Source organism: Ursus arctos, unplaced genomic scaffold (genome assembly GCF_023065955.2).
Source record: "Ursus arctos isolate Adak ecotype North America unplaced genomic scaffold, UrsArc2.0 scaffold_5, whole genome shotgun sequence".
Taxonomy (NCBI): Eukaryota; Metazoa; Chordata; class Mammalia; order Carnivora; family Ursidae; genus Ursus; species Ursus arctos.
In genome coordinates, this window is record NW_026623067.1 from 75586625 (window position 1) to 75612336 (window position 25712).

The following is a 25712-nucleotide window of genomic DNA, read 5'->3' on the forward strand; positions in this document are numbered from 1 at the left end:
CTTGTCCCAGGTGGCCAGCCCAGTTCACCAGGGAATAAAGACAGGGGCTCAAGGACACATCACTGGGGTAGAAAGTACCCCTGAAAAATAAAGCAATGGCATTCCCTAAAATGTACTTAATAGGCTAGCCACCACAGATAAAACGGTGGCAAAACGTAACTGAAGTCACAAATCTGCGGTCAATCACAAAGATTGGCACTCAGATTAGAAACACTCTCAGGATCTAACTTTCTCCATTAAAAGGAGCTGAAAAACCAAGCTGATTTTCTATGCTGTTGCTACTCACCATTTCCTAGTGGCACAACTCCCACCCCAAATGTTGTGGAATCACATTCAGTATAGATTTGTTTATCAGTTCTTCTACCCTATCCATTTTTCAGCAGCTGATTAGTCTCCCTGGGATGTAGACACATCTCTGATCAAGAGCTGCTTGACTCGTTCCCGTCCTCACACATGCATCCCAATATCCACATTACTTATAATAAATGTGCTTATATGTACATATATAAACACGTTTGTATGCATATATGTTCCCAATGCTGTATTCAAAGACACATTCCGAACGGATGTATATACGCGCTCATATACATATAGGAATCCAACTGGATTCCCAGAGGGAAATGTGGAACACATTGTTAAAATGTCTGTCATCCATGTAAGAGAAACAGAAATGAGCTGGGCATTAAATTTGCATACAGCCCCGAGCGCAGAGGTTCCTGTATGTGTACCGTTCTCCTGTTCTTGATGATGGGCATATCTGACAGAAAGATTCTGTCAGGATTAGCTCAGGAAAAACACCCCCAAGGAGATAATTTGAAGACATACTGAGAATTTGCCTCAATACATGAAAATAAACATGAAATCCTCAGCACTCTCTGCATATTGAGAAGTTCCCACCAACACCCTGCTGCACACCGGGGGGTAATCTACTGGAGCTAATTAACACACAGTCATACACAACGCTGTTAGAAGTGGTTGCCACTTAGGATTGATTTAGTTGCTGCAATGCTTAAAAGAGACTTGAGAAGGGTTTTGTGTAAACGTGGGAGGAAAGGAGAGGAAATAAAAGTGTAAAAACAGCTGCAAAATTACAAGGTGCTAAGGTCTTTTTTTTCCCCCCTGAAGACATTAGGGAAACTTATTGAGAAACTATTAGTATTCCAGTAAAGCTTTTTACTTGATTTTATGTTTCCTTCCACATCAAAATTACACACACACACACACACACACACACACTCAATGCACAGTCTATAGATCGTGGCTATGAAAAAGGGCATGTTTTACTTTATAAGCAAACAAGCTCTTCATTAAACGCTAACATATGGATCGTGTCATTGAAAAAAACAACAACAATTTTCTCTCTCCATGTCTACTTCTCACTTTATCTTTCTGATTTACGGAGATTTTCCACAACTTTATTAATTAGGAATAGATCTGGGAAAAATCATCCACGAATAGAAGGCCACAGACAATTTTTTTCTTTGCCATATGAAAAAGACAAAACCAACCTAACTACTTTCAAGTGTTCTTCCTTAAAGTGCATGTTATGAAGGCTGTCTTAATCAACAACATCTCTAATAATCCTGATAGTGAAATATCACAACTGAGTAAATAATGAGGTTTTACTAACCTGCTCTTTATTACTGAAACATAATAGAAATAATCTAGAAAAGGCCATTAGTATAAACCCCGTATCTGGCTTTATGAAAATTTAGAGAGTTGCAATTGTTTGCAATGATATATTGGGTTTACTAAAGAAAATTATAATAACATAAAAATGATTTCAGCGGGGAGAGTGTTCACTCCGGAGGGGACAATCTACTTTCTATTTTAGCTGTATTGTTTGTATCCAAGTTAGCTAGCAATCATTCTTGATTCAGGCTAATTCTATTTGGCTATATTTTGCTTTCCTTTAGTTGAGATAGTTTATTAAGGATAATAAGAACTATGACAAAAAATTCTGTAAATATGTCTTTCCATTAGGTTAGACTAGCCTACAAAATAAAAAAATTCAACAACAATGTACTTACACCGAGGATCTACTGCGTCCAAAGCCTTTACCACAACTTGAGTAGAACAGAGAAACAAACTCAACCTCTCCTCCACCCTTCAGAGGCTTAACGCCAGGAGGGAAGGCAGACACAATCCCAGAGACCTCACACATGGGAAATACTGGGGGTGGCTATGTGGTGGGTTTGGTTTAGATACACGTGGGTGCTTGCACACGTGCTGTGATCAATTAATAATGCCTGCCAAGAGAAAGGGCAACAGAGGTGGTACAGTGTACATGTGGTCTCTGCCAGCTCTGGCCGAAAGTTGGTATGCAGGGGTGAGATGGGACTTTATGGAAGAAATGAGGGGAGAATGGTTAGTGAGGTTTTATTTTCAGTATCTTTCAAAAAAAAAAAAAAACCCTAACCAATGATTAACAGTGGTTTTGAGATCATTGACTGTGCCTCATATGAATTTTAGAGTAGTTTATGTAGAAAATAAAAGCATTAATAAAATATTCAATACTAAAGCTGAAGATACACAAGTTTACAAGTCTTCTGTAAATGGTGGAGCCTGGCTGGCTAAGTTGGAGAAGTATGTGACTCTTAATCTTGGGGTTGAGGGTTCGAGCCCCATGGTGGGTGTAGAGAGGACTTAAAAATAAAATCTTAAAAACAAAACAGTAACAAAACAAATGCTCTGTAAATGCAAGTAAGAGACTGCTTTGAACTGGAGAAAATACCAGAGAAAAATTCATGGGTTCTGGGAATTTTCAGATGTGCTGGTCCCACATTGCAAGAGATAAACAGACTGATTTTTACATAAAAAGGTTGTGTCCTTGCAAAAATAAAGAGGTTTATTTTTTGCTATGTCTCCAAATGTTAGCCAAAAAACATTAGCTGGAGGCAGCTGTTCGGTCTACTCTATATAGAACAGATACCAAGTACCGAAAAGGACCAGGAGAGATCACCCCTCTCCTAGATTCCCCTCATTCTGCTTCTTGAACAGTCCCCCATTAATACTAACACCAAATAGTGTTGGGAACAGACAAGGCTTTTGTTCATCATTCTATAAAAGAGTTGGAAAGATAAGGAAATTTTTAGACTATTTGAGCCAACATGTGGCTATTTCATTTTTATGCATTTCATTAATTGACTTCTACAGTTACAACGTACTCCCAGAACGCTCGAGACCTACAGATGCTCCTTGCAGAGCCTGCTTTTCCTTCTGGATTGAAGGTGGCAGAGAAGCACACAGGAGGCATGGGAAAAGAAAGATGGATTGAAAAGTGTCAGGATGTCGGTCTCAACGCAATCCTGGCAGCTCCCCAAATGCCAGTTGTAGGAACGTTTTTCTGAACATCCTTCACTCACAAGTTTCACTTTATATTGATAAAAAAAAAAAAGAATCTTTACCATTTTCCCCCTCCTCCTCCTCCAGCAAGTTCTGGCTTCTTTCTTTGGTCTTCTGAAGCACCATCTACTTTCTTCTCCCGACATAGTGCTTCCTTTCTCAATGTATTATAGATCCTTTCATGGAAGGAACCCAGGTGGATCTTATAACCTGACTTCACATTAAAATAACCTGAGGAGTGTGGGATTTTACTCCTCATACCTGGGCCTTCTCCAAGGCCAGGTATAGCAGAACCATGAAAGGCAGAAACTGGTGTGTGAGTGCATGTCCCGTTGCATCCCTGGTGATTTTAATAAGCATCCAGTAGAGCGGATTGGAGATGGTTGGCTCCCACAGTGTGGACCCTGGACCAGCATGACTGGCATCACCTGTGGACTTGTTAAAAATGCAAATCCTTGGACCCGACCTTATCCTAATAGATCAGAAACCTTGGGATCAGGGCTCAGAGTTCTGTAATTCTAAGAGCCTTCCAGGTGATTTTGAAACATGCTAAAATTCGGAAGCCTGTGTGCTAGATCACTGACATTTTAATTGCCTAAGCAAAATCTCCTTTAAAGTGTGGTCTCTGGCAACCTCAGGATCCCCTCAGAGCTCTACTCTTGGCTTACTGAGGTTTTTAATAAGACCCCCAGGTGACGTGTATAGAGATCAAAGGCTGAGAAGAACTGTTCTAAGAACTTACAATTCCATGGACTCTGCCAAATAGCTGGCTGTTAGGATCTTATTAATACATGTAATAATTATTCATTTCTCGAAAATGGAACCCATTTATTCTTCAGCTATTAAAACACAACGTTGTTTTTCCTATGTGGTGCCAGAGCTAAGTCTTTTTCTATACTTCTGTTTTTGCTCTAAGGGTATTTTCACATCTCCTGAGAAAAATGAAGAAAGAAAAGGTCAAAATTCCTGATGTTTTCCTTAGCTCTGAGATACACCCATTTTATTCCTCTGGAAATGGGATCCAAGGTTTGACAGAGAACAAAGATAGATTCTTTGCTGTGTCCACTCCCACACACAGGAAAGGATGTCTGGGGTGGGGGGGACCCACCCAACTTTACTGACCGTATTAAGAGGCAGCAATGTGTGTATTTGTATACACATATATTGGGGTGGGTAAATTGGAGAGGGAAATGTCATCTCCAGCAAGTCAAGTTCATCACCCCTAAGGGTCAAGCCCTGGTGTGAGGATGCCCCGGATTTCTCTATAACAGAGGGAGCTCTGTTGCTTCTTGTGATTATTCTAAAACATTACTTTGTGAGAACCGAAGTAATGCCAAAAGGTCACAAACCCACCTGCTCAAGCACCTGTTTTTCCACTCTTTTCTTTCATCTGCAACTTCAGCCTCATTTAGCTCAGATAAGAACTGATCCCTTGAAACTGCAGGTCCTTCCCTGTTTGGTATCCTAGCCTAAGCCTTGATCTGGAAGGGGTGGTGAGCGGGTGGAGAAAAGGGCTGTCAGACGATCTACATTTGTAGCTAATAAAAAGAACATTTTCAGAGTTGAAAAGAGCATCCCAAAACACAATGATTTCAAACTCTGCCCGAGTCTGATCAAAGCCAACATGTAAATCAACTACACTCAGTAAAGGAATAGATCATTGAATCTTAGAATCAGAACGTCTTGAAAAAAGAAAGATTCAAAATCAAATGTATCACATTAAGAAATGAAGAAGCCTCCCTACCCCATTAACATTAGTGGTCCCAGTTTGACCAGTCTATTCAGAACTCCTTAGTCAAGTTACGTCTTTCAGAGCTTCCCCCACCCCCAGCCCTGGGGGTCACCCTGTGAGAAAATGACTTCTCTATCTAACCGCTGAAGATGTGAATATTTGTTACGAACCAGCTGCAGCTCTAATAACCACTGATCCATGGAATCAAAGCCTACTCCTCACAAACAATAAACTCTTCTTGTTCCTGAACCCGCACTCCGTAACCTTGGCAAATATTACAAAAAGTAGGCATGATGGATTCCAGTGCAATTACAGCTGTAAGTTTCTTATGATTGGATTAATTTCAAACTTCAGAAAAGTAGTTGAAGTTTTATCGACAGAGGCGGTAACTGATGACATACAATTGCTAAGACTCTGGGGCATTTTTTTGCAAAATAAGATGCAGTGTATTGCAGATTTGGTCAACAGCTGAAACTAAAAATGCTGACGGTTTGAGTTACGTTGACATAGCGGTGACGATCAAAGGTTTGTTTCTCTCCCATCTAAATATAATTTTCCATATTAAGAAATAAAATAATTCAAAAACAGTTTGTTCAAAGGATCCCTGAAGTACATAAAGCAAGCTCCATTCTCTAAAATCCGATGAGTTCCTTGGTAGCAAAGGAACACAGGAATGAGGGTTTATAATTTTTTTTGACCACCATAAAAACATTATGGAATTAGACATACGCAGGTGTGATATATTGCCTAAAAGTAAAGTTTAGTAGTAAGATTTCAGTGTAATTAAAATCCATTTCCCTCCTCAGTGAAGTAAGACTTTAATAAAATATAAATGTTTCCAGTCAGATCCTAACCACTTGGGTCTCTCGATCTAGAACAGAACCTGGACATGTAGTGAGCACTCAGCCAATGTGAGGAAGGAAGGAATGAAGGCAACTACAACAAAATCGGACAAATACCCCTGCTGAGAGAAGAGAATTCTCTTTCTGAAATAAATCAGAAGTTCTACTTCTAAAAATATCAGGTACTATTTTCAACCCATGAATTAGAAATAAAGGTGCATTTTGGTATGAAACACATGCTTGCAACTCTTTGAATTAATACACTGCTGTCAATTATTCCAAAACACAGCTGAGAAGGAAGGCAATGATCTTCATTTTCACGTAAGAAATATATACGCAATGGCATTTTGTAGTATTAGTTTAAAAATAACAAGTCACAGTGAGAATGCCGGTCCTTCTGGCTTTGAACTATTCTTAACAGAAATAAGGTTAAACAGGTCTAAACTGGTAAAGGGTCGGAGATGCTAACAGTAAGCCTCGTTGTTTGTGAGAGTGCCTGACTTTCAGAAGCACTTTTTTTGGTAATATTTGCTACACATTTTTAAAATATTATTCTATATTTCAGAAGACCTGTGGATTTCTTTTTTATCTGAAGAGCTGTATTGAAAAACAAAGCATTATGTTTCAGACAAGAGGCCTCATGATTTTCAAGATTCCAGGTTATGCACTCAGCTATTCAGCTGTCTCCCACCTACATGGGGTCACAATGCAAAGAAAAGTCACCTCTGAGCAAAATCGTGAACTTCAAGGCCAAACAACTGCATAAATAATCTGTAGGCCACAGACCATCATCAAAGTCTGGGATTTATGCAAATAACACTGCTTACATTTAACAGATCTGTAATGGTGTAAGCTTTCCCAGCCTAAATAAATGAGAAAGCAGAGAGCTTTTGCGGTGCAAGATTGCTACCTACAGGCCAAACTGCAGAATGACATACAAGGCAATTAAGGCGGAGGGAAAAAAGAGGCAAACTGTTTTATCACGGCAATGTAAGTTATATACTGATAAGTAGACAAACCCAGGAGCACGTAAAGATTGCATAACACACACTGGGATGCTTATTGGCAGTTTTTGTTTTAAAACTACAATCCACTTTTAGAGTTTTCTGTTATTTCCTACTTTTTTTGTTTGTTTTGGAGGGTTCTTCATCTTCTGAAAAATGTAAATTGCTCTCCTGAGGATAAAAGTTCCGTCTCAGTAATGTATTCTAATACCTCTACATGTACGTTGAATACACACACACACACACACACACACACACACACACACACACACACACTTTTTTCTACGTAGAATCTATATTGATAATTTTAATTGTTTTTGGTAGAGCAAGCAATTATGGTTCAAGCAGATCTCGTAAGGCAGCAGTGGTTGGAGGAGGAGACGGTTTATACTACATTCTCCCTGACTCTATATAGCTTTTCAAATTCATTTGTTCAAAACTCTACTTTCCATATTTAGAGTAATTTAAAGATTATGTGTATTTGAAACTGTACTTCTTCTTTAAGAAAATACCAAATACTTTGGTTGTGAGGCTCAAATGGTAGTTCATCTTACAATAAAGGAATCTGATCTTCACTGACCAAAAAAATATGGTTAACACTGAATTCTCAGTAATTTATATAACAGCCACATTTTCTGAAATATGGAGGGTGATTTTTAAAATACAGATCTTTGAAATTATAAGACAAGTTATTAGAAATGCATTTTTCCTTCAACTATAAAGAAATTCCAACTCTAAAGAGAGTAGGTTTCAAAACTGAATAATATATTATGGTTAAAACACATCAACAATCTGTCACACCATATGTACAAATAAACATATCCTACCATCACTGCAAATGCCATAAATGAGGCCAATGAAACATCCGAAAAGGTAGAGCAAATTCTTCCTCATACTGTTACAGATGCTAAGTAACATTGTCAACATTTTCCAAGATATGCCTAAAGGAAAGATCATTCTATAATATGGTTATTTATATAGTTCAAACATTCTGCTTGCCCATATGATGAAGATGTTCCCCACATCCTTAATTTTAAACACAATTTAGAACATATTCAGTTTGAGGAAGGGAAGAATGCTAATCTCTATCACTGGATTTTGGTTCTGAATAATAAAATATTAGCCAAAATATATCCTTGAAATATTTAGAAGTAATAATCTTAGGTGAAGTTCAATTGATTAAAGAGTGCAAATGTAACAGACTCATCAAAGAAAAGGCATTGTACTAGTAATAAGTATGCTAGTTTATTCTGATTTGTAGCCAAATGTATATTGTTCAGCATTTCCCCCCAACTAAATATGAATGTTAAGCAATTAGATGATGTAACAAACGTGTGTAATAGAATCTATAACTTAAAAAGTGGAAGTGTCGAACGCATTCACCTACAGGTGTTTTTTTTTCTTACCCTACTATTAGTGTCTCCTGAAGAGCAAATGTTTTATATATGGTGTTTAATTGTATATAATCATAATATAATTATGCAATGATTAAATGATCTCAATTTTATTTTAATTAAGTAGATAATATTTTTATTAGAAATAGTTTTCTATAATTAAATTATTCAGGAGAAATTTTAATAAAGATGGAGGACAAACCATATAATTTCTAAAAGCAAATTCATAATGAATTTTCTGTGAAATTAATATTTAATTTACCTAACGGTATTTTTCCTCATATAGTTCTCCATAAATTGGGTTGTTACTTTTCCAACTGATTTATACTTTGTCAGTCAGTATAACTGTGAACAGAATTAGTGAAAGCGTTCAGGATGTGTGAGAGAATTATTAATTAAGGGTAAGAAAAAGTTTTTAATTCTGCCTTCTTAGGCAAAATAGATTTTCGAGTCCTTATTATTATTTACCTGAGGCAAATAAATTCATATGTAGAGCTCTAATTCTACCATAACATAATTACAAACCATAATAAAGGGTAAAAATTTCCCTATTGTATTTAAGAAGGCTTTAGGAACAAAATATAAAGCTGAATCATAAAAAATTTATTATGGTTGGTGGATACTTATTCTAAGGCTATTTATCAAAATCAACTAAAATTATTGATCATAAGAAATAGTGTCATTATTCTGTTGGTATAATTGTAATGCTCATCACAAGGTAGCCTACTGTGTTTGTGTGTCATTCTACCATGGATTGTGTATCAGAAAAATTGTCCAAACATGCAACAAAACCTTTTATTTTCAGCTTACAGGACTATATTCAACATTTCTTTCTTATTTGTGTATTTTCATTGTTCTCATGCTACACACGAATTAATTCTAAGACTAAATTCACGTTATCAACATGAATTCTAGACCTATCGGGTCTCTTTCTAGCAGGGGATGGTACTTTTATCTTTGTTACATTCTCTGCAAAACTTACTGGTAACATACTTTCAGAAATGCCAGCCAATAAACGACACTAAAATAATTTTCTTTATAAAAGCACAGTGATCTTTGGCATCGTTCACTATTTTCAAAGCCATAAAAGAACAGATAACAAATATATGACTCACAAATTATCAATTATGAAAAATAATCTGGTTCAGAAAGCTGCACTAATGTAAAAAGATGGATCACTTGTCACAAACCAATAAAGGCTATTGTTTGTGAATCCAATATTTGATTTTATCGTTTATGTTAGGCAACTTAAAATGATTTTTAAACCACATTACTTTGTGGAAAAAAAATGTTATAAAGGTGAACACAGGGGTTGGGGGGAGAAGAAACCAGATGTGCAATCTGTCATCCTTGAAACAATTTATACTCTTACATTGAATCCAGCCTGCAAATCTAAATCGCAAAGACCTGGTCAGCAAGGATGGATGTATTAGAAAGGACCCTACCATGTTCCAGAGAGTGGACAGTAGCAGGATCATTAGTATGACTTTGATTCTATTTTTCCTTTTCATGTGCCATTCTCATGGCAAAACCTTTGCAGCTATGCTGCTTGGTTATGCAGGGAAGTTGAAACCCTGTGTTTTTTAAAGTAAGCGTGGTTACACTTCTTATGAGGGTAAGTGCTTTTGCTTTTTTTGTAATACACAGAGAAAAACACAATGAGGCTACCAAGCTCAGAACACCTTTATGACCAATTCTCTTCCAGATTTTTTTTAACATTTATGACTTTATAATGAAGAAAGAGGTACAAATCTCACCAGTCAAGGAGAGCATCATGTGAGTGGCTGGGGCCAGAAACTTCCTACATGGTGTTATCTGAGGACCACTTCAATGCTCTGCCTGCTCTCTGATATCCCAATCACAACCTTTCATACAGCTTGCAAATAGGGACGGGGATGTCTAAGAAAATCAGAATATTTTGTCCACAAGGCCAGCAATAAAATATGCATAAATGGGAAGGTGTCCGACCCCTAGATAACAGATTTGATCATCAGATGATACAGGGCACAGATGAGATTTCCTGATGTAAAATATGGCAGACATGGGCAGAGGGTAGCAGGGGCCATAATGCAGATAATGGGGAGTGATCCCAAGATAATGACATGCTCAGATGGGTATCTGGTGGGAAGACTGAAAAATGTAAAGGAAGGGATGGGTTTAAGGTTAGAAAGGCATTCACATTCTAGGGACATTACTGAACATGTCTATGGCTTTTACCATAGACTTCTTCCCACTCCTTACTCAGTAAAGAAATACTAGAAATCCTGAAATAAACAGAAAAAGGAAGAGACCAAGGGCCTGGTTATATATGCCAACACATAGAAAGAAAAATTAAGTATAAAACCCTGGATCAACCTCTAACAGCTTGTTTGAGGTGAGGGTCATGAATTTTGCTTGAAGTGGGGCTCATGAACGTTCTTGGATATATTCCTACTTGGACTCTGTAAGGAAGTGAAAATGAGGTTGGGGGACGGACATAATTGAGTAAGTATTCAATTATGGCAACTGCTAGCTAATGAAGACCTATTACAACTAAGTTTTTAATAGAAAATGTGCTAATTGACTAGGTTGGAGCTCAGAACAAGCATATGGCTAAGATGTTTGATTACCTAGTCTGGTTCCATGTCAGTGATCAACTCTAACACTGTAAAAATGAGTGTTTCTATGACAACTACTGAGCTTGCTGACTAAGTAGTGGGTGACCAACTTGAGGGATGAATTTCTCCAAATAATATATGATCCATTAGGCCCCACACTCTGTAACCTGGAGGCTCCCCAGCTGAAGCATGGTTTTTCTTGTCCCTTGCTCAAAACATTCCTCTTGCTCTCAGCCTTGGCAAAGCTTAAATCAGCCTTTTACGTGAAGAATATTGCATAGAATTTCCTTTTTAATTGGAAAGAGTCTATAAAGCTATGAATCTAATCTTCTCATAAAAGTGAAACAAGTCAACACCCTCAGACTAGGTCTAACATTCAATCTCAGGGGGAGTAATTATAATAATTCTGGAAATTTCTGGAGAGGGCCAGTCTCTGGGTGAAAGACAGCTGGTACAGCAAGCTGAAGGAGATGTGTATTTCATCACCCACAGTTTTAGACAAAAACTTTCTTCTCCAGTGTCATTCTAAACTAAAATTCCAAACAGGTGTTTGACGCTAAGGCTGTAACCAAATTATTCCCCCCTATAACCTGCAACTCTGATAAGACTTCCCTCGGAAATATAATGGTTACATAGCCCTCGTATGGCTTTAACAAACCCCTATTTTCTTCTTTCTGCACCATACAATGTGCAGTCTATTTGCACCCATTCAAGACTAAATTACAGATAAAGTTACAGCAAATTTGTTTTCTCAAAAAAGCAGTCAGCCCTAATATCCCTTGAGTAATGAAAGCCTTGTCTTTCATTCAGAACTAGAACTGGCATAATTTTCTCCAAGAAACAAACTCTACTTCCTGCGACAATGGACCTGTTCTTGAAATTCTGAATGGGGTACAGCTCAATTTGCAGGTGTTCGGGTATAAAGGTAAAAGGGCATTTGACCCCCCAACTGGCAATTGTTGCTGTGGTAGGTAACTTCAGTCTCTGAGTTATATCATTCTAGTAGATAAGCTGCCAGGGTTTTCAGCTCTGAATTACAGAGGTAGGCTCAAGTGAATCAATAATTTATACAGATATATCTCCTTCATTCTGATGGTATAAAGATACATACTAACAGCCTGCTGCAGCCACAGAACAAAGCCAGAGAGACATTATTTAAAAAGAAAGACAGAAAAAGAAACCCATTTATCTATGGGAGCAGGAACATTACGTAATAATGACCCAGTGGCTTATTAATTTTATTTTTCAACTGTTTAAACAAATGGTGCGATGAGATAAATAAGCTCTTTGTGAATCTCAATAAGGTGAATGTTAAACTAACATTTAAAACTTTCAGACTGACTTTAAAACAGAGTGATATTTTACATAGCAGTTTGATACAAATCATTTGAAAGATTTCATGCACCTGAGAAGTTTACATTCACTAGCTTAACTAAATCCTTCAAATATTTTATTACTGAATTTCAGTATAAAATTACTTTCTAAAAGATGAGGATCAAATACATTTAAGGACTGTACACTAAGAGTATTGTTAATATAGCCTTATGCTGTTAATCATTACCTGGGGAAAATTACACAGTGTTTTATTCACTAATACTATGACATTTTTATTAACTCATAATCCCTGTGCTAACAGTGGTGCATTAAACAAGTTATATTAAGAGAGCAGCAAATATTAAAAATGCCTATTTAAAATTCTTCAATCATGTTAAAGGGAATCCTCTCACACATGAGCTTCTCTAAAGGAAAGCGGCATCCCAAACAGTGTCATTACAATATAAATTAATAATCAATAGCCCAGAGAGCTTAAACAATATTTCTGTAAGTTCCTGCTGTCTTGTCCTTAAGGATGAAGGGAATCTGTGATCTAAAAACATGATAAAAATCTGTCCTAGCAACTTCAATTATAAATAGTGACTGTTTCTTGACAGATCTGAAAATTTATGTGAGGATAAGATGCATTAGAAGTTGGTCCCTTGCCCATTTTACCTCTTTCCATTCAAGGCTGGACATATCGTCTGGCTCGGACATAAGAACCAAGTGCATTCAGAACTGGTTTAAGAAGACTGGGTGCAAAATTAATTAAGGTGATAGATCCAATGAGAAGGGAGATAGCAATTAGAGGGAATACTCAGGTACCCTATTCTCCTCTTCACAGAGAAATTATCTGTTCCTTTCTTTTCTGAGCCAACTCCTTGGGAAATAGGGCAGATGATAAAAATCTGAAAGAAAATAAAAGCACATGCAGGAGTGAAAAAGAGAGTGCGAGCAAGAGCACGAGAGAGAAGACTGCTGTGGTCTCTACCTCAAATCCTTAAGCCTTTATATGCGATACTCTGGGGCTGCCTACTGTAACCAGTTAACATTTCTGGCCTTCCAAGAAAATATAACTAGTCCCTTAAAGTAGAGAGAAGAAGAAGAAATAATGGAGTGTCCCATTTCTGACAGTCAAGAGGAAAAGGAGAGAAATGTTCCCACACTGATCTCATTAAGATGACGAGAATAATGAGTGTGAATCTTATGTATGAATCTCCTAGTAGATAGAGGAGGGCATAAATGTATCCCACGTTCACTCTTTTATGATGCCTGATATACTACATTTATTCTCAGCTTCATCTGATACTACTGCTGGGGGCTTCTGTTACAATATTACAGCTTTAACTTCAAGTTTTGCCGCTGAAGTCATCGGAGTCAGTCATTCAACACAGCTTTATTGAGTGTGCATGAAAACGGGGAAGATCTGGTAACGGCAACTGAAACGCATCTCAGGCAGAACTGCCTGGATTTATTTCCTGTCACTGGTTCTAGTAATGGATTAAAAATACTGACAAATGGCATTTTTCAGTTTATAATCTATTTTATTTCCCAGTTCCTTACACTTAGGTTAAACATTCTACTCAATGAGAAAGAGAACCCCAGTATTACTAAACATGTCTAAAGATTATTAAATATTCGTGGACGGAGAGTCACGCGTTTTCAGCTAAACACTGATGAGACATTTTTTTCTTGTGATTTATTTCTCTTTCTTCGATGCGATAGAAGATATTTTCAAAGAATAATTTTAAGTTGTATCAGTTTTCAAGACAGATACAAATTCAGAAAGACAACATCGCTCCCAGAAACAAAAACCTATGGTGGGACCGTGCGCCTCCTTCGAGCCTAAATGACCCACAGGCCCTTGTACTTCAGGACTTCAAAGCAGTTCATACAGGAGATTTAATTTGGCTTTCTTCACTCCAATAACTTTAATAGCAATAAATTGGTGCACCAAGCTTACAGCACATAATTTATATAATGAAGGAGGCAACACCCTACAAAATCTAAGAGTATCTCAACATATGCCCAAATTATTATTTTAGTGCTTCTATGACTACTTTGTAAAAGGATAAACTATTTTATTAGATTACTTAATTATAGCTAGAAAAAAATCGATTTATAGAGTTTTGCAGGACATTTAGGAGGAGAGCAATACAGTGAAGTTGGATCACCAATTTTTCCAAAAAATTAAAAATACATACACTATTTTCCTGGCATTTATTTAGTCTAGTGAACATTTGGGCCATGGGCAGCTTCATCTTCGCTACTGTTAAATCAGTATGAATCAATATAGATAGTTTAAACTGTTTAAGTAACTCAGTGAAAATATGGTTGAAACCTGGAAAGTATATTCTCACTTTTGGGACAAAGTAAATTATAATACTTGGAGGCCTCTTGACATTACTTGCCTAAAATGTGCCTCACTTAGACACACAGTGAACCCTAAGAGTTCTTTACTACTGTATACTCATCTCTACAGTGGGTTGGGGAGCTATAGTGTGATGTGACCTCAACTAACAGAAAAGTTCATTAAAACATAAGATAACGCACTTATTAACCTCAGGAAGAATACTATGCAGAGTGAACACAAGTTTACTCTTTCCAATGGCAATGCCAGTCCTCTCAGATCAACATACTGCTTAACAGGAAATACCTAGGATTGGGAGTCCAATTTTATACTCTTAGAATTCTACAGGACAATGTCAGACACTTGGCTTTCCTTAATTAAGGACAATTTGACACATAAACTTCAGGCCAGAGAGGTTGATATTTCTATCTTCCTCTCTTTCTCTCTCTGTCCCTTATATCTTTTCAATGCCACTGTCTTTGAAGCATCCAATCCCAGCAACTGGGGGAGAAAGAGAGTTAGTATCTCGGTAAGTCCCTTTACATTATAGAACTTTCATTTCCTCTACCGTAAAATCGTCTCCAAGCTCCCTTCCGACTGTAATGATCTATGACTTCATCTGCATCCTTCAAAGCCCATTTACTCTCCACCTTTGTAGGCCCCTTGCCTCTGCCATGGCAGGGCCTCCACGTTGACGGGAGGATTGGGATAGGTGTGTTGCTGGCATCCTGAGCACCAAGCCATGATTGCACAGAATCTACTTCTTACGTGCAGTGTGTCCACTCTCCAGCTAGTACACCCCCAAGGGATTGGCAGGTTTGTTAGTGGCTCTCTGTCATTATTTATGACATTGCTACTGTGGGGAAATGTGTTCTAAAGTCTAAGCAACTGTCTTACAAAACAGACTCTTACATCTTATTTGAAGGTCGGGACCCTATTTGAGAAAAATATTTAGTTTTAAGCACACATCAACTGAGATGTAGGACTTAGAAATTGTGGAAGGAGTCTCATACTCTGAGAATTTTTTAAAAAATGAAAGAAATAGTACGACTGCCAGAGAAGCTAGCAGAACCTAGGTTAAAGGTCTCCTTTATAAATCCCAGAGTCCCGGTTGAGGCATGTAAGAGGCTCTTGCAATGGAAGAGCCAAACTCTATTTAAAATAATTTAAACACAAGCAGAAAAATGTTCAGTATCGCCACCTAGCCAGGAAAAGCGAACTCTGCTATCTGAACGTCTACATTTATAAATTAGTTTTCTCTGAGTAGCAGCCACTGCTTTACTAACATGCTTCAAAATGTAACACCTCCTTTATACGGCTTCAGTATAGGAAGTTGTGGGTAATTAATGGACTACTTTTAACATTGGCAATCTATTATTTTATTTTATTTTAAAATTTTTTAAAAAAGATTTTATTCATTTATTTATTTATTTGAGAGAGAGCGAGAGAATAAGCAGGGGGAAGGGGCACAGGGAGAGGGAGAAGGAGGCCCTCGCTGAGCAGGGAGCCCAATGAGGGACTTGATCCCAGGGTCCTGGGATCATGACCTGGGCCGAAGGCAGACACTTAACTGACTTGAGCCACCCAGGCATCCGGCAATCTATTATTTTAAGTTAAATCTTAAAGATTTCTGTAATTGACTAAGGGAAATAATATTTACTTCACCAACATTTTATGACAAAACTGAATGATAGATTTCTTTTTTCAAACACGTAAGCATTGTCTGAAGTCTGCCTGGCAAGAATGCTAACAATGGAAAATGCCCTAGAATTATTTGTGTAGAGCTAAGTGGAATATAAAACATCATATATTTACATATTATTGATAAATTGCAATAGTAAAAGTTTTTGGATTCCTATGGGGAATTAGAAAACTTGACATGCAGAACAGCCAGTAAAACATGTATCTTCACTGTTTTAAATGACTTCTATTTCACAACCTTTTTCCTTCCCTTCCAATGAAGATCTAATAGGTAATCAAGCCTAATGAAGTATGCTTTTATATCTCTGACATAATGATATTCGTTTAAGAATATAAAGATTATCTACTAGTCATAAATACAGGGCAATGTATAGACAAAACCCATCAAACCCTCATAATGATGGAGGTTATATTACTTAGGCCAGAATTAATGTTCACCCCACTTCTCCATGTCAGTGAAGCACAACAAGGCACCCTTGGAATTGGTACAGAGAAGAAAACTTCCATATGGATTTTCATAAGGGGAAAATTCAATTCGTTAATCTCTATGAAGCCAAACAAAATCCTTTCTTTAATTGGACTCCAATGTAGTCAATAATTTTGTATTGAGATCACAAATTATCTTTCTTCAGACTGATTACCTATGGGAATAATTTCTATTGTATGCAAACTACAGAAAATCCAAACTAGACTTCACTACCCAAAGCATGAAAATAAACATAGTTAAGCTCACATTAAACTTCATTTAAAATCATTCATTCTTAATGGGGGCAATATGGCACCCAAGGGGGCAAAAATTGGTTCTTAGGGGAGAATTTTTTTTTTTTTTAAGATTTTATTTATTTATTTAACAGAGAGAGCCAGCCAGTGAGAGAGGGAGCACAAGCAGGGGGAGTGGGAGAGAAAGAAGCAGGCTCCCAGCGGGAAAGCCTGACGTGGGGCTCGATCCCAGAACTCCAGGATCACGCCCTGGGCCAAAGGCAGACGCTTAACGACTGAGCCACTCAGGAGCCCCCTTAGGGGAGTATTTAAAAAAACTTAGATATTACAGTGATCTGTGACCTTCCAAAACCCAACATGTCCTGAGAAAATCTTATTCCTTAGCATTTGTTTTCTCTCATTTAATGAAAATTTTCTTCTTAGGGCGTTGAACATGGAAAAAAAAACCCACTGAGAATACTGACTCAAGATAAAATAAAAGTCAAGTTTTACCTCCAACATTTCTTTTTCCATTCTTAAAATCAAGGTTGCCTTTCATTTTCACCCAAATATCTATTGACATTTTAATATAATTTACAGCTTTTCTTGCTTTTCTCTGATTTTCTCTTCATTACGTCCCTTTGAGCCAATATCTGATGACTGTTGTGAACTGAGAAATGGTTACTCCTTCATCTTTCCTCTCTTACTGATCTCTAATGTTACCACTTGCCGAGTGTTGGGCCTCTGTTGTCACAGCAAAGGAGAAGGCGCAACGTGGAGTCGTAACTCCCGGACCTACTCTGGCAAGACTGGCTACCAGGTCTATAGCCAACTTTGACTGTAATGGTCAAAGTCGTAAAAGGAGGGCAAGAGAAGGAGCCACAAAAAATAGAAACAACTTTCTTAACAGTGTTCAGGTTGGCTTCTCCTTTGGTAAATTAACTCTAATATATTCATAATTCTAAGGGACATCTTCATGACTAGTCAAAATAGAAAAACGGAACAAAAGAAAGCATTCTACTCCTATTTCTTAATATTGACCTGATACAAGGGGGCATGAAAATATGTGCTGAGTAAACTTACTGACTGCATTTCTGTGATAATTGACAACCTTTCAGAAGAGTTTTTACTTACTTTGCAAAATCTTAGTAAAATAAATTACAGAATTATCTCATTCATTTAAATGTTTTTCTTTGCAAAAACACTTTACATGATAATATTTCACAATAGAATGTGGCTTGCTCTTTCGTCACAAAAAATTTAAATTGAAGCCAGAAGGTAGAAAACTCTTCAGAGGACAAGAACATTGGTTTAGGAATCTGAGGACGAGTAATGATTTCATTATTTTATAATTTTTGATCCTTAAGTCAACTCAGTTATAAAATCTGGACAAAGTAACATATTTGTAAGGGTCTCCTGAGGCTGAAACTACCTGAGAAGTAATGCTTAAAGTGAAGTGGGACAGCAGCCATACAGCCAGAAGGAGACCACACTGAGGCCCTGGTGTCCCCGACTGCCCCAGCGTTCATTACACAAACCATGAAGATTCACAAGAAGGCTAATTCCTGAATTCAATGAGGTATCACAGTTATGTTTGTGATATTTGCAGTTTCTGTTTGAATTATAATATAGTGCAATAGCACTGTACCTGGGAAAAAGTGAAATAGTTTTAATTTTCCCTAAATCATCCATAGAAGAGTACGTCCCAGATTACAGCATTTTACTACTTCCTACCCTACAGGACAGAGGAGGGAGAGTAGAGATAATAGAAAATGTGTTTGTGACATGCTTTAAGAATTAAAGTCTTCTTGTAAATATACAATAAAATTTCAGAAGAATAAGCTTTTCAGAGAGTAGTGGACTCTGTGTCTTGGGTGATTATATCCTCCAAAGAGCAGGAGGCCATTTTGCTGACATCTATGAAAATAGACAACAAAAAAAGGGTGTTGGCACCATTTAAAGAGAACTATGCGCTGATCTGAGGAGGTGCAGCCTTTGTAGACGTAACAACTGAAATACAAAACAAGAAGACGACACATTTAAATAGATCTATAAATTGAGTTGTAGCATCACTCCTTAAGAAGGATGAGAGAAATCTAGTCGAAATGCTTTGTTCCATTAATATCTGACTTGCTACATTTCCTAAGATTCACGGCTGATTTTTAGCCGAGAGCGATCAATCCTAAAACTGAACTCACTTCTTAAATTGTGGTCTTTGAGGGGCTTTTATGCAATTGCAAGAATTTATAGGCAGTGTTTTGTGAAAGGCACCCCTTAGAAAACCTAATTTTTTATAGGCCAATGTTCGAAAATTTTTTTCTTCCTTGGAATTCAAATTAATTTTAGGGAAAAAAATGTAGAGTTTGAGTATCAACTTAAAGTGTCAGTATGTCCATATGAATTGGACACACAATCTATTTACTGAAAAGAAAATTGTAGTACTGGAATCTTCTAAGTGACAATAGTCTTTGACTTTGTAAAAGGAATTTTAGGTCATTTTGGAGGTATACAATCTTCTAAATCAATGAAGTTCTATATAGGCTCTCTTCTCTCCTCACACATTTGTAAAGGAAATATTTAATGTACTTTTAAAATTTGTATAAATTAGACTGGAAGTATTGTTTAGTAAACTTAATAAGTGTTTTCAGAGGAAAGCATAAATGAAGAAGGATGAACAAAAGGAAATTTTGATTTACATAATTTTAGGAAAATGAGAGAACGCAAGGATAGGACCATGAGCTACAGATCATTTTGCTTTAGTACTTGTTTCTTTGATTTTCGAGGGTCCTTCTGTTTTTGTTGTGGCAGAGAAAATAACAACAATTACATCTGGGACATTTCCAGTTTTTCTGCTTAGCACTAAAAAAATAATTGTAGCAACAACAACAACAAAAGCTTCCATAAAAATCATTTGAAAACTGCCATAGACTTGAAGTGTAATTTTGTTGGTGTGGTAATACTGATACCTCTTAAATGTTGAGAATAGGCATTTCTGTTGGAATCTTAGTGTTACCTTTCCTATGTCCAGTACAATCCCCCCACATTGCTCGCTAACATGAATGCTGAGACTGGAACTACATGGAGATGTAGATATGCCTTTGTTTTCACATTGATATTTCTTCTTAAGCAACGTCCCCTTTTTTAGTCCTTGAACGTGAAAGCCACTTAAAATGTCCTTATTGTTTATAATAACTTTTAGAAAAATCCATGTGTTGTCTAATAGCAGCAGGCTTTCTCCACAGAAAATACTCGATACGGTATCCTCGTGAGCCTATTGTCCTCAGATCGTTGTATTATATTCCCAACGCCTCTGCAAGTTCAGTTCTTCCTCCCTTGCTTATGCCTCCTCTATTTTTTTTTTTAATCATTTGGCTACACAGAGCTGCCTCGTGTCATTCTTTGCATACATCATCTCTGTTTTTCTCTTTTCCTGCATAATGGCCCAGCTTTTCTGAGAGTAGCTGTTGTCCCGAGTGTGATCCTTTACTAAAATGGGGATTGAATGAAGGTGGAGCACAAATTTTCTGGAAGCAAAGGAAAACCAGGCATTTGAAAAGGACCCAGAAAGGAACGAGTAATGAACCAGAGTGGCCTGGATGAATTGCTGTAGAGGGAATTCTCAGTTTGGACACAAAAGGAACACAGGGATACCAAGGCAGACCTAGGTGGGGGGAGAATCTCCGTAGGAAGCCTGCCTCATAGGCTGGTCAGTACAGAGGGTTGAAGCCAGTAGCCTTCCAGATATGAACAGAAACAAATGTATTTTATGAGTAACAGTTAGGCATTCAAACATGCCCGTTCTGGAACACAACGTACTCTGAGGGGTTGACATCCCTTCATAATTCATGTTCATTGTTCCTCTAAGTAAAATATGTGTCTCCCCGTAGTTATTCTGTTAGGAATTGTACTTTAAAGGCAAGAGGACATTTTTGATAATGCACATCTTAAACTTTTCATTAAACTACCAAATTTAAATTCTACCTTTTTGTGCACTCTGACATTTTTGTCTGGCATTTTCATTAATTTTGCGACATACATAAATGTAGCTGAAATGTTAACTGATCAATACTTTGTCTCTCTCATGTAGCACTAGCGCTCCATTCCCTAAGGACCACACAGCAGAACAGAAATTAAATGTGTAAAATATCAAATGTTACTGTTAAACACAGCGGCACTCACTGTATAACGACAGAAAAGGCTAAAACAATTCCAAATGGACAGATGGTGCCACAAATTATCTACAATCACATTTAAAGATTAAAGTTTGTCCTGTAAAATAATTCTTTGACGCACACTGAAGTGTGTCCTTTTACTGATAGCTCAGTTGTCCAATTATTTTTGTGCTCATTACAGTGAGAAATGACAGTACTGAAGAGAAAGAGAGTGTGCACTCTGGTTTTTTTTCCATGTTGCACCCACTGACGTCCACAAGAACACAAATGTCTGGTCAGGAGCCTGATGAAAATTAGACCCAATTTATGAGACATTTCCACGTCGACAATAGATGATTCCGAAAGACGAGCCGGGCCTTCTGCGCCACATACGTCTGTGTTTGCTCTTAGGCATACAATATTCATAGTAAAATTTAAAAACCTAATTCATAGCACACAATAACAAGGACATTCTCAGGAACATGCTTGCCTATATTTTATCCCTCACCTCCCAGGCCGATTGCAGCTTCTAATCTCGGCAGCCAGCTCTGCATCTTCCCCAGAACACACAGGTAGTGCCAAAGAGGCTGGAGCAGCTCTAACCCTGCGTTTCTTAAGCTTTCCACTTTAATTGACATTGGGACAAAAAATTATTGTTTTTCCATTTTGATTTCATTATTCTACATTTATTTTTGGATAGAAAATTAGCAAAGAAAAATAAAATGGAATAGAAAAAAAAAGGCACTTAAACATAAAGTTTACCGATCTGGGCCTAAAACCAAGCCACATAATGGTACAAATGCATGTGCTCCGTGAAGCAGCTGCATTTATGAAAAAGTGGGCCAAGTGGAACCAATATTATAATAATAGACCCGAGATCCATCAACAGGGAATGATGGGAACAATATGTTTGTAACAATGGGGTGCTGCTCATACTCTCCTCCTAATGGAAAGCAGTTCTTTTCAATACATTGGCCTAAAAAGGCTCTGGTTATGCAATGAGATCTTTGAAATATTTCCTTTTTAAATACATCATTTAATATCTGTAAGATGAATCAAAATCCTACAACAGTATTTTTTTTTCTGAATTATTATGATACTTATATTATAAGGTGCATAATTTAAAAGCTCTTTTAGAAAGAAAATAATATCTGTTGTGTGCGTTGGACAAGGTTCTTTTCTCTGCCTCAGTTTTTTACTCTGTATATCGGGAAAATAATAGTATCTATCTTATAATTACGTCGTTGGGAACATTAAATTCATTTACGCCTGAAAAGCACTTTCATGCTTTAGTGCCTGTAAAACAGCTTCCTGGCACATAAATGCTCAGGAAGTATGAGTTGTTATTATATAGCGGATTATTATATTATTATTAGAGGATTATTATATTATTTTATATTAGTTATCTACATAACATATATATAGCCTCTATATAGCATCTATATAACATAATAATATATTTTTATATATTAGTTATTATATAGAGGATTATTATTTATTATTTAGAGGATTAAATTCATTAGAATTTAAGTGAAATTCGAGGGAAAATTGCTGCAGAGCATTAAGCTATGTCTATCATCATTTAATAACCAGCTTTACTAGAGCAAGGCCTTATTTATCTGGCATCATTCAAGAAGACTTTCTTCACTTTAGAAAAATTTTCAGACTGATTGACTGGTTTATTGGCTGGTCTATTGATTCAGATAGCCGTTTATATTGGGAGCCTAACAAGTGCGAGATACTCTGCAGGTGATGCTGGAGTACCAGGGTGAAACAAGTAGGGCCCCCTTCTCATGGAATGCCCAGCTCAGGTCTAGATAAATGCAGGTCAGTTTTATTATTTGTTATTTCAATCACATTCAATAGAATGTGATTCAGTGCTTCTATTCAATGAAACAGTTAATATTATCGTTTCTTCTCAAAAGTACTCTTACTACACATTCACGTGCAGCTTGTGAGGCCTCTTTTCTCACTATCCGTGTCTGCAATCCATTTCCTACCTTCGCGGTGGCCTCCCCCTCTTTTTTGCAAGCATCGTGCGGTCAGTTTGTGGTTTGTACGACCAAGGCTGTTGGAAACTAACTACAAACTAAGAGAGATATTATTATCTTTCCTCCCCAGTGAACTTTGGTTCCCTTACAGTGAAACCACTCAAGTATTATCATATACATGTACCGAAGTTTCTCGGACTTTCAGTGCCTGATTTTTTTAATCAGAAGAAAATTGGGAAAAAAAGTCTCTGCCATCTTGAATTCATTTCACATGAGTGACCTCGAGAAGCCAGAGGGAGTTTATGAAGGCTTACACAACATATTGTAATGTTAAAGCATTCGAAATGATGTTCCTGAACAAATAATATAATTACAGAGATTTCTCTGTTTTCAAATTTTGCAAATGGTTGTGGGGAATGACTTTGGAAAGAGTGAATCAAAGATGGCATCATGGCATTTTCAGGAGAATATTACTGTGTCTGTTATAAGGCCCCACAGAACCTGGAAGTAATGGCGTAAAATATACACAGACACTCAGTATCATTTTTTCCTCATTAACATCAAAGTGCCTCTATGATAGCGAAAAATCATAATAAAGTTTGCTTAACAGTACCCCAACGTATTTATTACGTGAAAGCACCAAATAAAAGAATAGTCAAAGAGGCAGATTTTCTTTTCTCAATCTTAATGATGATGGCAATTGCTTTCTTTAAGGAGACAACAACATGTCTATGGGAAGCTGGCCGCCTAACTTTCTGGTAACTTACAACACAAAGGGACATACTCACTCTTTGTTCCATGTGCTCAGACATTAATGAAAGTCCCATACAAGGCCTGAGAGGAGGACAGGGCTCAAAGTGCTAAACAGATGTGCATACACTTGTTTGAATGGTAATACTAAAATGTTGATTTGTTACTATAATTAAGGCTCTTCTTATAAGCCCCCATAATAAAGTCATATTCTGCTAACTTGGAAACTGTAAGGAAGCATAAGGTACTCATAGTCTAACAAATAGGACAATAAAATAAAGGATTTCGAAAGAAGGACTCCACTTAAACTTCAAACTCAAATCCTGAATAAGCAAAACTAATGTGAGAGCAGAAAATCCCAGCTAAAGCTCAGAGGAAAGTATTCTCTCAGATTTTCGAGCTCTGCAAGCTGGTCTCATCGGCAGTTTTTAAATAACCAAAGTAAAAGGCCACAAGATGAACATTGTTAGAGGACTATTTGGATCTATCAAATTCTCACTTGTGCCTTTTTAAAAACTGAAAATCTCAGAAACAATAAAACGTCTCTTAAATAGGTCACACCCACTTCCAACTGACTCACATATTTGAACAGTACCAACTAGCATCCTGCTGCCAACGATTTTCCTATTTTGAAAAAAAGTCTATAGAACAATAAAATTAAGATGAGGATGGTCGAGATTATTAATTTTTTTTAACACTAAGGCCTTTTCTTGGCTCTGTTATTGGGATTTGGAATTATGCAATATGTAAAATTTTACTTTTTAACTGTCATGGAGAAAATTATATATTGGCTGAGATATCTTGCTTTCCGGAAATCTGAAGGGGGGGAGTGGATGTGTATTCTTGGACTCGGACCTTGAACGATCCATCAGGTTCCTGCCCACGGCAAATCTGTCCAGTCAAGTCTTAAAATAGGAGTTTTTAAAATGGCCACATCAACCTAACTGTTACTATAGCCACAGAAACATGCAGCTATGATTACTGAATTTAATGAATAACAATGTAAGTAATAAAGAATTATCATACCACAAAAGCGGCGAGGCTCCTTGGGGGTGAATCCCAGTCAAAGCAACTATTAATGTAGTATGCAGCATTTACAAGCACCATGACACAACGCTTCATTCTGTTAAAGTTTCTTAGTAGCAGCTGTAAGGAAGATGAGAATATTATCAGCATTTGCAAGACTAAAAACCATCAGATAGAGTACAAAATTCTTCAAGCTTAGTGTGATTTAAAAAGGATTCAGAAAGTTAATAAAGTTGTAAGAATATAACGCAATTTGGCTCACAAGTTAAAGGAAGAGAAGTATCTCTGGAGAGAGTAGAAAGAACTGAATTACAAGAGCAATTTCTTAGCTAAATATATTTTCTTAAATAATATTATTATGTGGGTCGGGCTACCTTTGTTCAAAAGAAAAAAAAAAAACTCCAACAGATTAAAAACATTTATATACTCTGAACCTTAAATAAATTTCTTTAACTCTTAAATCTCACTGTGATTTTAAGATTCTTTAAGTGCTTTAACTTCAAGATATTTCAAAGCGAAATGGATAACATGAAATGTTTTCATTTCATGTCTTAGAGGAAAACTTGTCAAGTATTGCTTTATTACAGAAAACAAGATTTTCATGATTTTTGTTGGAATCTCCCTTATTTACTATTAATTTTTCAGTCTCTCTCTCTCAGTCTCTCTCTATCTCTCCTTCTCTAATTCTCTCTCTCTCTCTTCCACAATCAATTTAACCTAGATTTTTCTCATTGCTTTTTCATAATTTTGGAGTTAGGAAAATATTTATGGTAACCAAGTGCTTTATAAAATCTTTCATTAAAAAGGTATATGAGA

General features: G+C 36.9%; 1 protein-coding gene across 19 annotated transcripts in view; it reads right to left on the reverse strand.

Annotated features, from left to right (window-relative positions):
- Nucleotides 1–25712, reverse strand: part of MCTP1 (multiple C2 and transmembrane domain containing 1) — a 564253-nt gene that overhangs the window by 122980 nt on the left and 415561 nt on the right. For all 19 annotated transcript variants that reach the window (XM_044384008.3, XM_044384007.3, XM_044384003.3 and 16 more), the window contains one exon: nucleotides 24897–25016. In XM_044384008.3, coding sequence (XP_044239943.1) covers nucleotides 24897–25016 — 120 coding nt within the window. The remainder of the gene's footprint in view (nucleotides 1–24896; nucleotides 25017–25712) is intronic.